The sequence below is a fragment of the Camelus dromedarius genome, chromosome 3 (genome assembly GCF_036321535.1).
Source record: "Camelus dromedarius isolate mCamDro1 chromosome 3, mCamDro1.pat, whole genome shotgun sequence".
NCBI lineage: Eukaryota > Metazoa > Chordata > Mammalia > Artiodactyla > Camelidae > Camelus > Camelus dromedarius.
In genome coordinates this window covers 27,423,114-27,436,939 of record NC_087438.1, presented here as the reverse complement: position 1 = coordinate 27,436,939, position 13,826 = coordinate 27,423,114, and the positions used below count along the sequence as shown (strand labels likewise).

The 13,826-nt window shown below is 39.8% G+C and overlaps 1 protein-coding gene across 1 annotated transcript in view; it reads left to right on the top strand.

Moving 5' to 3' along the window:
• C9 (complement C9) overlaps positions 1–13,826 on the top strand; it is a 45,925-nt gene that overhangs the window by 18,511 nt on the left and 13,588 nt on the right. Inside the window, exons 5-7 of the mRNA XM_011000679.3 lie at positions 1,345–1,483; positions 11,188–11,457; positions 12,761–13,001. Of these exons, the coding sequence (XP_010998981.3) occupies positions 1,345–1,483; positions 11,188–11,457; positions 12,761–13,001 (650 nt within the window). The remainder of the gene's footprint in view (positions 1–1,344; positions 1,484–11,187; positions 11,458–12,760; positions 13,002–13,826) is intronic.

Below are 13,826 nucleotides of genomic sequence, written 5' to 3'. Positions count from 1 at the left end.
GCCCAAATTTTAATCTAGGAAAAGATATTTAAGAAAATAAACTAGATATATAATGTTTCTTTTTCCCTCTCTTTCTTATTCATGTGACTAGGTCTAATTTTTGGCCCTTTATTAGAACTTCAGGGCCATAGCATTTTTGATGAAAGATATTTTTGGTAAGGCAAGAAGAAGTTCATTTTAACTATACAGTCAACCTTGAGGAAGATAGTCCTGAAGCAGTTCCTTAACTTGCCTTTCGTTAAAGTTGAGCTATAATGTTCATCTCCTTTGTAGATTCAAAGTTCGTTAAGAATGTGCTGTTTATATAAAGAGCTTGTTTTTAATGAACTCACTGGAAATAGGATACCCTTCCAGTTATTTTTCTTGCGTTAGCGATGGGTTTGCAGTAAGCCATCCACACCCTTTGACAAATTGCTCTTGAAACCAACATCCGAATTGGTAATCCAGCCCATTGGAGTTAGGGATGTGGTCCAGAGCAACTGAAGAGTTTATGCTTTTGTGCCAAGCTGAGTTATAGATGTGAGGAGCAAGCCTCTATGTTGGCCTCCCTGTCCTGGGGCCATTGGTTCCAGACCCCATCTAGAAATGACCCTTCCTCCAATTAGTACTTCATAAAGAAGGAAATGCTTCTTGTTCATATTTTAGTTTTTGGCCTACAAATCAAAATTAACAATTTTTTTTAGGCTAAACAAGATTCCTATTTCTGAATTAAAGCTTGCCAAATAAAACTATTTTGCTGGGAGAAAAAAAGTAGAGCTTTTTGAGAATGCCTTGCCAGATGATGACATTTTTGTGTTTCTCTCGGAAAGTGTAGTAGGCATCAAATAAGCCTGGAGGGGATGAGGTTCTTGACACGTGATGAGACAGCTGGAGAAAGAGGTTTGATTTTAAAGAGAATGGGGAGAAAAAGAGCCCCAATGTTGCTTCATAGATTAAAAATTACGTGCCTACATTCTACTGCCCCCCTGAGATGCTCTGTTCCCAAATAATTTAAAGCGATGGTATCACAGTGTTGGCTCTTAATCCACTGAGGGAGGTTAGCTCAGAGTTGCAACAGTGGAGTCTGGCTCCAGGAGCCAGATGGTCTCTTGCTTCCTTTATTGCATTTTGTTCGTTGTGCCCTCAACAGTGCCCTTGTTGCCTAAAAGAGTTTATAAGAGCTTCCTAAGGTATACTTCCTGGCTAGGACACAGAGCTGGGGTGAACAGGCTCTCACGTCTATTCCTGATTACATCACTGAGTGCCGGGGACTTGAGCCAGTGCTCTCTCTTCCCCAGCAACAGATGGCTGCCTTGCATTGGCTCCTGGCATCTCCACAGCTGATGCTGCTCTGTCCATTCCCAGGGTCAACATCCTAGGGGTGGATCCCCTCGGCACGCCTTTTGACAACAAGTACTACAACGGGCTGTGTGACCGAGTTCGGGATGGAAACACCCGGACGTACTACCGCAGACCCTGGAACGTGGTTTTGCTGGCCTATGAAGTAAGTCTCTTCAGAAGAAAACATGTTGTCCAGCTTTTAGCCGAAAAGTTGTTTCAATGAGTTTAACACTAAATATTGTGAAAAATTCAGTAGAATTAGAATTTAATGTGAACACAAGATTGACTTAAAGAAAAGGAGACACAGCTGGGTGTCTTTAGAAAATATACAACAAAATATGAAGACAAATATATGTGTGTGTATGCATGACTGGGACATTGTGCTCTACACCAGAAATGGACACATTGTAACTGACAATACTTCAACTAAAAAAAAAGAAAAGAAAAGAAAATACACAATCAACCCTCAATGACATATTTAGTGATAGAGTTTTGGCAAATACCTAGGCTCTGTAGAAAGAATCATCCAGGATTCTGATGAAACTAAAATTAAATTAGTGCTGACTTAAGGACCGAGTACACTGCTTCCATGCTCAGTTTTTGCTAGTCTACCGATGAAAACCCATGCTCACATTTGTTCCCCTTCAGTAGTCCCCTTTGTAAAGCCTGCTTGACGCGTGTTAGCTATTTTCACTCACCTCAAACCCTCCAGTTCTAGTGAAACTATTTCTTAAAGTGATTTTCACTCCCCAAAATGCCACCTCAAACCTACCACCTTTCTACAAGTCACCTAAATTCTCCACAACTACCCACAAACTGGAACCCCCTCCCCAGTCAAAGCATTAATACTTACCACCTTTACAGATACTTTTTTTGGTCTAAAGAAGCTATAATAAAGAATACTATTTAGCTTATTCTGAATCTGGAGCTATAATAATCTGCTTCTTTAAATGACCCATTGGTGACCTATAAAGTTCACTTTATTCAGTTATTAAAGTGTTCTTTATTATTTTTGTCACTCCCATCAGCTTGAAAAACATATACACTTTTAAATAACTGTACATAATATTCATTTTATTTCTGACAGTGTTGTAAGCCAGTCCCTCCCACCACAGCCTGAAGTGACCACGTTCTCCCATGAAGGCTAAGGATTTTCATGTCTGGACTATTTGCCTGGCATTTCTTTCTCATACATGACCACATTGTCACATTGTCTGTACCTACAAGTCCAGAATGAAATCAGTTTCCCACAGTCATCAGGGAACATTTTGGTTTATTGATGCTTCTCATCATGCCAAGTTAAACTTCTTTAAGCACATTTTTTTGAGGGGGAGATTATCATCTTTCCGAGAAATAGTAAACATTGTCTACTTTCTTTGAAAAAGCATACCCAAGATAAGGGAGCCTTTGTCATTGCTGATGCAAGAAGGGTTGTTGTTGTGTGGGGTTATTTTGGTTTTAGTTCTCAGGTCTGAGTTGGACAGTTTTCCTGTCTTTGTCACTGTCACCAACCAGGCTCTTAGCTTCGTAGGGTTTTTAGTAACTGATGTGACACAAGATGGTGAAGGCTGGGGGGTTGCCCGGGACTGATCTTGAAGCTATAGTTGCAGCGTGAGCACGTTGTTTTCCCTTATCTACGACCCTGGAAACAGAGGTTTCCACGTTCAGCAGGCTTGGGATTTTACAAAGGTGATGAGGTGCTTACCCCGCGTATGTACTTAGACTCCGGGTAGAGTGGGGAGCAGCATCCCAGAATCAAACACATTAATATATCTATAGCCAAATTAACCCATGTTCACACAAAGTGGGAGAAGTGAAGAATGTAACATAACTTTTCATCAGTTCAGATCAGATGAACGCCTTCAAATGAGTTTTGGCATCAAGCTTATCTAAAAAAGCTGATAGGGATTGTGGACCTGAGTACCCATTTGCCGCCAGCTGAGGAAGAGTGCAGGTGGCGTCAGCTGGGGGCTTGTCAGGTCCCCAGGTCACCCCCTTGGTGCTGCTGCTGCCGGTGCTCCTCTGCTTTTCATCTGTGATGGTCTCGGAAAAGGAACAGCTGAACGTGACAGAGCACGAGCTCATGAGTGGGAATCTCTATTTTGACTTCTTAGAGAGGATTACTTGCACTTTCTAGTACTCGATGGCATACTTTACCTACTTTTTTGTGTATGCTATTATTATAGTGCCTGAAGGCAAAGAATGCACAGTTTATATCTTTATAGCCTATTACCAATACCCAACTCAATATATGTGTAGGCTGGGTGCTCAACCACTTCTTACTGGATGAATTATTTTTTTAAATCTTATTTTAGTTACTTATTGGCAATAATTTTCTATCTTTCTTTTTTTGAAAGAATTCTAGGGACCTATCATTACATGGGGACTATTCCTTCCTGGTGATCTCACTCTGACATATTTTTACCCCCTCAGTGCATCTTGTCTCAAATGTGGCTGGAGCTCTAGATCACACTGCATGGTCGGGACCCCAGCTCTGCTTCTAGGCAGCAGTGAGATCTTGGGCAAATTATTTGTCCTCATCTTGCCTCTGTTTCCTCATCTGTAAAACAGAAATAATAATATCTACCTTATAAAGATAAATGAGTCTGAATATGTGAAACATTTGGAAAGTTACTGGCACATAGCTAGCACTCAAAACATATTTGCTAACATTCTTCTTTAGAGTATAATTAGCAAAAGACTTAGCTATGGTTAAATGCATAATTAGCAGTTATGTTAGAGGTCAAGGTTTACTGGCTACTTTGTAAGTCAGAAGTAATGGCCAAGACCAACGGAAGCCTGCAATTATGGGGAGAAAAGTGATGATTACATGTACAAATTAGTTCCTTTCCATTTGCTTTTCTTTAGTCCTCCTTACTTTTGTTGTTGAAAGTAACAATTTGTAAATCAGATTTCAGGTTTTCATTATAATTCCCCTTAAACCTGGATCTCCATGAGAATGTAAGATTTAGGAGATCAGCAAAGGTTTGTAAAATGTACCTGGATTATAATCATCCCTTCCACCCCAAATCCTGCCAGAATCCTGAGTGACTTTTATATCATGTAGATTGCCAGTAATTTCTTCTTGCCTCTGAACTCCCTGTATCTGTTTCACGAGAGCCACTCACATTCTTAGCCACATCCTTAACCTTGTCTTCACCAGAACTTTGCTACCTCTGAAATCTGAAAATTGGGAAACACATTTAACCCTTTGCCTCATCATAACTATCCAACCTCACAGCCCTCACCCTCATCTGTGACCACTACCCTACTCTTGGACCCCATCTAGACCCAGTTTCTTGGCTATTTCCTTCCATGCTACCTTACTCCTCCTATGTTCAGTTTCTTCCTCTAATCAATCTCAGATCCATTTTGACCACTCGATAATATATATTATCATTGTCCTTGCTTTCTATTCATTCTGTAATCTAGAAAAACTCCAACTTTGGATGAACCCTTTTATTTTTCTGCCCCACCTGTAAACTTATCCTGCTGAGCACTGTAGGGGAAATCATGCTAGTAATACGAAGAACAGGTGGCGTTATAACTTCAACCCAGTCCACCACGCTGCTCAGTCAGTCCACACGCCTCCCCAGTCTGTGCTCCTCCCACTCGCCACGGGGGCAGATTTAAACTTTCAGCAACCTCTTCAAGCTCTTTATCTCACCTTTCAGTAGATGGCAGGAGCTCCAATTAGACAGAATACCCAAGCCACAGACAAGAATTTTCCCAGTTTTTCAAAGTTATACTTGTGTACAAACTTATTTGACGTTCAGTCTACTCTTACATCCTCCTGTTCTGTCTCAGTAGAAGTGTATCTTTCTGCTTTGTACTCTGAATTTCACGCCAAGTTCCTTGCTAGCTATTCTTCAAAGCCTGTAGGTCAGTGTCTCTCCCTCTCATCTTCCATCCTGCCCTTAATATAGAAATATCTTCAAGGTTCTCATTTAACAAAAAAAAAAGACAAAAACATGAAAAGGAAACCCTCATCTCTACATACTCGTCCCATCTACACTCACTGTCTTCATTTTTGTAGTTCCCGTTAATTCTCCAATCGTATTAGTTTGCCAGGGCTGTCATAACGAAGTACCGCAGGCTGGATGTTTAAACAACAGAAATTGATTTTCTCACAGTTCTGGGGGCTAGAAGTCTGAGATCAAGATGTCGGCAGGGTTGGCTTCTTCAGAGGCCTCTCTCCTTGATCTCCCTGTATCTGCACGTGGTCTCCCTCCATGCAGGTCTGATCCTAATCTCCTCTTACAAAGACACCAGTCATGCTGGATTAGATCCCACCCTAAGGACCTCATTTTAACTTAATTACCTCTTTAAAGATTCTGTCTCCAAATACAATCACATTTTGAGATAATTGGAGAGCAAGTAAAAAGAAAAGATACTTAGGAACTTCAACCCATGAATTTCAGGGTAACACAGTTCAGCCCATAACACTAAACCTCTGTTATCTTGTTACTCAGACTGCTTTTATCAAAGTCCATCTTAAGTTTCTTCTGAGCTCCCTTCACTTAGGACAGCCCTTAAATATTGTTACCAGATTCACACCTCGTTTCACTAATCTCTCTCTGCATATTCTCCTTGGGTAATTTCATTGCCTCCTGTGACTTCAGTTTTTGCCTCTATCCTGATGGCTTACAAATACTGTATTTTCAGCCTATGTTTCTCTCTGAACGGGATAGCTGTGTAGCTAGTTGTCTGCAGACTTCACCCAGTTAACAAACATATCCAAAGCGTATATCCCATCTTATTCCCAACTTCCTGTCTCTTGCTCTTGAATTCTCTACTTGGTAAATGAAATAATATCTTCCTAATCATCAAACTCAAAATCTGGAAGTCTTCCTACAGACCTCCTGCACAGACACATCTCCCTCCAAGCCCACAACATCCAATCCATCTTCAAGTTCCGTCGATTTATGTCTCTTAAATCTGTCTCTTCTTTTCCATTCCCACTGCCATGCGCACTGTCTTAGATCCCCATCATTTCCCATCTGGTTACTATGATAGTCCTCCTATGAGTCTGAGACCTCTAGTTTTTGCTCAGTTTCAGTTCATTCCATACACTTCGGTGTAAAGATTAATGATAAATCTGATCTTATCACTCTGCTGCTGAAATTTGGTGATAACAATCTCTTTGGCAGGGAGAAAAAGGTCATTCCTGCTCTGGCTTCTGATTGCCACTGCACCCTCGGCTTTCTCCTCTGATCCCTCCATTTTGGTTAGATGCCTCTCCTGCAAAGTAATGCAGTACCCTTTGCTTTCCTCTCTGTTCTGGCATTTCTTTTGCTGTGTCATATATACCCATAGTTGAGCTTCTAGTCATTTTATTTGTATACCACGCTGAATAAATGGTTACTGAATTAATAAATAAATGCATGCAATATATTGACTCTTTTTCTTTAAAAAGCGAATGCTTTCTTTTAATGAAGGGAAGAACTCATACTCAAGTAAACATATAATTGGAATTGCCATTAAAGTTGACAGAAAGTGAAAACAGCTTGAGCCCATTTAGAAAGCCTGGTAGTGCATAGATAAAATTGTTTCTGTCCATGCTGGCTTATTTGTTTTATACAGATGTCCCTGAGGAACAAATAAGACTGCCTATAGCAACTGCTACCATGGCAGGAACTACGATCTACAATAGACTCATATGGGTTCAAATTTGGAGTCATAGGTAGGGGTCAAATTACGAAGGTGCTCGTATGCTATGTTAAGTAACTTGGGCATAATCCTGAGCTTGATAAACCGGGAGCCATTGAAGAGATCAATGTGATCAGAGCCTCATTTTAAATCTTTGGGTTTTGTGAAGATGAATTTTAAGGGAACAGCAGCAGAGATAATAACAGAAGGAGGTTATTTTATGGTCCAAGGAGATAATGAAAAACTGAAGTGGGTCTATAATAGTAAAGGTTAAGAGGAAGAGATAAAATCCAGCTCAGTTTTAAGAACTAAGAGCTTGGTAATGACCTGGAGACAGTAGAGTATATGATCAATTGCCCAGTTCTAAATTAAGACTCCCTGGGTTTGAATTCTGATAAGTTTCTTCACTTATCTTCCGTGCGATTCAGGCAACTTATTTATCTTTCCTGAATCTCGGTTTCTTATCATGAAGTGGGATAATAATAATATATACTTTGCAGGAATTTGGAAAGGTTAAATGTGTTAATAAGTGCAAAGTGCTTAGAACAGCGTCTAGCATAAAGTAAACTCACCATAGATGAAAAACATTGGAAACAAAAAAGTCCAAGGAGACCGCCAGCGGATAAGAGTTAATTCCAAGAAGATAATGACTGACATGTAGATGGAGTCATCTTGCCAAGAGTAGAATCACATGAATGTGAGGGTGGAGTATGAACTGGAGGCAGAGGTGTAGATATCATCAGCATACAGAGGTTCACTGAAGTCTTGAGAGTGCTTGAGGTCATCCAGGAAGTGTGCAATGAGAGAGAGAAGAACACAGAGAATGAAGTCCACGCCAGCCCTGAAGATCTAGGCAGAGAAGATGATCTCTTGGAGGTGTCTTTAACAGTTTTCTCTCTTTACCTTTTCTTTTCACTTACTCTCCAAGCTTCCTCAATTTGAATTCTGGAATGTTTATTGAGGTGCTCTATCTCTTCTACCCCCAGGACCAGAAGTAATGTTTATTTATTTTCAAGAAACGTCTGCTGATGAATCTTTAAACAGGATAGATTAACTAAACCCTATAATATGCCTGGCTTTCTGGAACATGCAAGGACCCTTGCCTTTCTCTGATTTCAGCTTCTCCAACATCTATTTATTTGGTTCTCATACAGAAACTTGTTTCCATCCTTGAGTCTTCCTGCTTCCTATAAGCTTGTCTCTGGTCTCTCTTCCAAGACTTGCTCTTTTCTGCATAATGATTCCACACATTGGTCCATCTCTGAATGCCTATAAAGTGAGCTCAGACTTCTTTTTGGATGGCTAGACTATTGGCTTTTCAATCCAGCTTTTGTCTCTATGGTTTATAGGGTGGCCCCACCTTCACTGTTTTAGATTTTTCAGACTCTACTCACTACTCCCATCCTAGCATAGTGGAACAGGACCATTCAACAATATCCTAATTGATACCCCAACCAATATTCCTTACACCTGCCAACAATCCTCCACATTGCTAAGCTGATCTCTGTCCAATGCCAGTTCCTTTATAGACATTTCAGGTGTAAGTGTGAGAGCCTACAAATTATGCCACCCCTGTCCTGCAGCCAGTTAGAAGACAATGAGCTAGGAAGACCTTAGCCTACAAGAAGAGTTAGGGAAAAGTGGTTTCCTGGTGCCATTCTGCTGAGCTTGGGCACCTCTCAGCATTAAAGACTAAGTGGAATTGTCTTCAGTTGCTTCCACTAGCCTTAGATTTCAAGGCAATAGAAATTCTATTCATTTTTCAAGACCATGTTCAAGGCAACCTTTTCCAAGAATCCGTTTTTGATTTTACTTGTCGGAATTTGTCAAGCCCTCTTTGACTGGGTAGCCTGAGAATGAATAACCTGGCCCGAGAAGCAGACCTACTGGATTTCATTGCTGCCTGGGCAACTTCCTAGCTGTGTGGCCTTGGACAAATTTTTTAACCTGGATTTTTTCTTACCTGTAAAAATGGGGATAATTATAAAAATTACCTTAAAGGTAGGAAGTTAAATATTTATTCTACATAAAACGCTTTGAACAGCTGCTGGCACAGAGTAAACACTCAATACATATTTGTCATTATTGTTAGCTATATTAAGTTGTTAGCACATTAAATTTAATAAATTTGTATTATCAGCTACTTTGTACCAACCACTTTACTAAGTGATGAGGTATAGTGGCACGTGGGTAAGACGGATGTGGTCACTGATTTCTTGGAGTTTACCACCTGAAGTTCCATTAAATAAGCAATTATAAAAGGGAAGATTTTTCATTTTGTTTTATTTTAAAAGAAGAGCCATGAGACATTTATAGGAAACAGATTTGTCAGTCTGTGGGATCAGGAAAGTCCTCCCTAAAGAAGTGATGTTTAAACTGAGACTTGAAATAGGAGTAGAGATTAACCAAGCCAAGGGGTATGCAGTATATACGTACAAGTGTGCCTAATGTTTGTGTTATAGGAGGATTTGGGGGTGGGGTGGGGTAAAGAACATTCCAGAAAGTAAAAGCAGCAGAAAAGAGCCCTGCGGCGGGAAGAAGCATAGGCTCCGGAAACAGAAAGGAGACGAGAGGGCAGGAGTACAGTCAGGGAGAGAGTAACTTGGAATCAGCCTAGTTTAGATTTTATCTTAAAGACAGGGGGAAGGCTTTGAAAGGTTTTCAGCAGGAAAGTGACGTGGTCAGGCTGCTCTTCCCTTCATATTGAGCGCTTTTCCCAGCCTGCCTTTCTTTAAAGAAAATTATGTACATTTTAGTCTTTCCCATTAACTGATAACTTTTGGTTTCTTGGGCTGCTGTAACAAAATACCAGAGACCAGGTAGCTTAGAAACAACAGAAGTGTTTCGCTCACAGCTCCGGAGGCTGGAAGTCTGAGCTCAGGGTGCCAGTGTGGCCTGAGTCACGGACTTCTCAGGGTGTTCTCACAGGGTTGCCAGGGGCTAGGGAGCTCCGTGGGGGCACTTTTATACAAGCATGAATCCCTTTAATGACAGCTCCTCCCAAAGGCCCTAAAACCGCCACATTGGGCATTAGGATTTTCACATATGGGTTTTGGGAGAGACATAAACATTAAAATTTTTTTTTTTACTTTATTTTTAAAATTTGGGGGGAGGGGGAATAATTAGGGGTTTCATTTATTTATTTATTTTACTGGAGGTACTGGGGATTGAACCCAGGATCTCATGCATGCTAAGCACACGCTCTACCCCTGAAATCCACCCTCCCCACATCAGGCATAAACACGTAGACCATAGCATTCCTCTGCAGAACAGTCACCCAATGTGTGCTACTGAATCCAGTCTGTGCCCCTGACTGAAGAGATGGGTGTCTCTTCCCCAGACAAGAGTTGCAGCCTGTTTCAGAGGACCCCTGGAAAGAGAGCTTGACTGTTGAGATTAAGCCCTCTCACTGATGCCTGACAGTAGCCAAGATGGCAAAGAATGTTTCAATTGAAAGTTTTAACTTGTAACTGGGTTGTTGAGTTGTTGAGTTCAGGTGTTTTTTTCATGCAAAAATGAATGAGATTTAAAAAAAAATTAAAAAGTCCAAATAACACAAAAGATTATGCAAGGAAAAGTAAGCCTGCTACCACTCCAGACACCCATTTATTCACAGCTCTCCTTCTAGGGCAAAAATTCTCTGTGGTTTGTCTATTTTTCCTGTAATTTTCTGTGCATGTAAAAGCATTTTTTTTAAAAATAGGCAGTAAACTAAAAAAGGTTCAGGTCTTTCTACTTAAATTAATTAACGTGTAAGATACTCAAAACAGTGCCTGGCCCATAAGGCTTCAGGAAAGATTAGCTTTATCATTTCGTTCTTTCTTTTTTTTTCTTTACATAGATGAGTATATTGTGTACCTGTTATGCAACTTGCTTTTTAATTATTACTATATTAACTTTTGAAAGCTTGCTATGTGCCTAGCCCTTCATATGCATTATGTCATTGAATGTGCTAACAACCTTTGGGTTCGGTGAGGTGAGACACCCTATTTCACAGACATGGAATCAGACTGAGCATAGACAGGTAATCATGTAATGTCCTCAAAGTCACCGAATCTGCATTTGAACCCCAGCAGTCTCACTTCAGTGCCTTCACTCTTAACTCCTTTACTTTACTCCCTTTCAAATAATTGCCTGATTTTTGTTTTTTTTCTGCTTTTCTGGGGTGCTTCTTTTTTGTATGTTGTTTTCAAAAGCACTTTTTTTATTCTCTTTTAGACCAAAGCTGATAAAAATTTCAAATCTAAATATTATGAAGGACAGATTCAAGTATTCAAAAGTATCATCCAAGAGACGAAATCAAATTTTAATGCAGATTTAACCATAAAATACACTCCTTTTAAAGCAAATGTACCGATTGAAAAACAAGATCCAGAAGCTTCTAACAAAGAAAACCCCCAAAATCCTTCAAGCGCCAAGGGTGACTTCCGGTTTACATATTCCAAAACCAGAACTTACCAACTGTTGTTGTCATATTCTTCTAAGCAGGTAAGACCAAACACTTAATGTGGAGAAAATAATGGGAAATTTTTCAGACTAACCAAACCTTCTCTTTTAATTGTTTAGAGCAGAGAGAGCTCATAAGATAGAGGAAAAAATAATACTCAGCAAATCCTCAGATGTGTAGCTGGAAGGTCAGGAAGAAGAATGCTGCCTGGAGAAAAATCCCAGGGGAACTTTAATAATAATAGTAAGTGGGTGAGATGTTCGGTGGTTGTGAAGATGAGTCTGGAATTTGAGAAAGAAGTCTGGGCTTGAACTATAAGTTTGAGAGTTGTTAATATATGAATAGTGCTTAAACTCATAGGCTTTGGTGAGACTCTGACAGAATTAGTGTAGCTAGAAAAGAGAAGATCAGAGACTTAAACTCAAGGAACTTCAAGAGAAAGAGGTCTGGGGAAAGAGGAGCAAAGGAAAGCAAGATGTGGTCAGCGTGATGCCATAGGAACTTGCTACTCAAAGTGTGGTCCATGGTCTGGTGACAACAGCACCACTGGGAAGCTAGAACCTCAGACCCTAGCCCAGACCTACTGAACCAGATTCACATTTTAACAATATTCTCTGGGTGATTTGTTCACACTTTCAGTTTGAGAACACTTACCCTGGATGACACCCCCCCCCCCAAAAAACCCTCAAAAAACTCTATCAGAGAAAAAAGTGATGGACTGTGTCAAATGTGCTAATATATTAAAGAAGATAAGGACTAAGAAGCCACCACTGGCTTTACCAATAAGAAGATCATTCAATAGATCACACAGTATATACTCTTTTGTGTCTGACTTTTTCGCTCAGCAAAGTATTTTTGAGACTTATGTATGTTGTTGCCTCTATCAGTGGTACTCCTTTGGGTGAATGACTGTAATTCATTGTATTAATTCCCCTGTTGGTGGACATATTGTCATTTTCAATTTTAAGCTATTCTGACTGAAGCTGCCAAAAAAGTCTTGTGCAGGTCTTTTTGTGGACTATTTTTTTCATTGATCTTAGGTAAATATGTAGAAGGAGAGATGCTGGCCACGGGTTTTCTCGTATAAGAAACTGCCAAACAGTTCTCCAAAGTGGTTATACCATGTTGCCCTCCCACCAGCAGTGTGTAAGAGTTCCAGTTTCTGCACATCTTCATCAATTGTATTAATAGTATTTTAAGTTTGCCATTTGAGTGAGTTCAGGAAATATCTTGTGGCCACTGCTATAAAGTGTTTTGCCTATGGAAATTCTAAATTTTGTGATTTTTGAATTCAAAGTCATGGTGATAAAACTCATATTTCTTTTCTTTTGCTCTATAACAAAGGAAAAAATATTCCTGCACGTAAGAGGAGAAATTCAGCTGGGAAGATTCGTGATGCGAAATCGGGGTGTCGTGCTGACAACAGCTTTCTTGGATTCTGTGAAAGATCTGCCAACTACCTATGAAAAGGGGGAATATTTTGCATTTTTGGAAACTTACGGAACCCACTACAGTAAATCGGGTTCTCTAGGAGGAATTTATGAACTAATATATGTTTTGAATAAAGCTTCCATGAATCAGAAAGGTATACCTAGAAACAGAGCTCTAACCTCTAATGCTGTTTTAACTAATCATTATTTCTAATGCTAACCTCTTTCAATGGTTGAAGACTTTAGAATAGAGTTTTGTAACCTGCTTCTTTGAGAGAACTCTCTCCCAGCCATTTGGCATCTAAAACCTTATCAAATAGCAAATTGACTTCCACCTCAGACAAGATGACTTGGTGACGCACTACTCAGCAGCACTACTGAGAAATGCACAAAATTTTATTGCAATATAATATAATTTGGTGATGCTGTTTTTAGTGAAATACTATTTAAAAGGTATAGAAAGTACAAGAGACATCATTTACATAACCTATTTCTTAAGCAGTAGACTGGTTCAATTACATGTATGACAATTATCTTCCAAAGTATTCTTCAGAATTGGAAAGGAAATATTCTTCTAAATTATCTCCCAAGAGAAGAAGGAGGAAATAATGTTAACACCATATAAGTCTAAAGCAAGGGTGGAAAATTAGTTTTACTTCATTTGGTGGTCATTCTATTAGATGATGGTAGTTGAGTTGGGTCCATATTGAGAAGGTTTCTGGCCACACTTGAAATCATGGAAACCCATCATCAGTGTCCACCATATGCACAAGATAGACCTACGTGTTACATAACTACCATCCTGTCCAAAGACTCCATCTGAGACTTTGAAGAATCAAGTCGATGCAAAGTTGCTATGTTAATGTTTTAATTATTTATCTTGTCAAAACTTACAGCTAGTTATAATGCTCTTTCAAGAGGTGCCAGATGCCAGCATATCTCCTCTTTCTGCCCTCAGAGTTCATCTAGGTATTTTCATC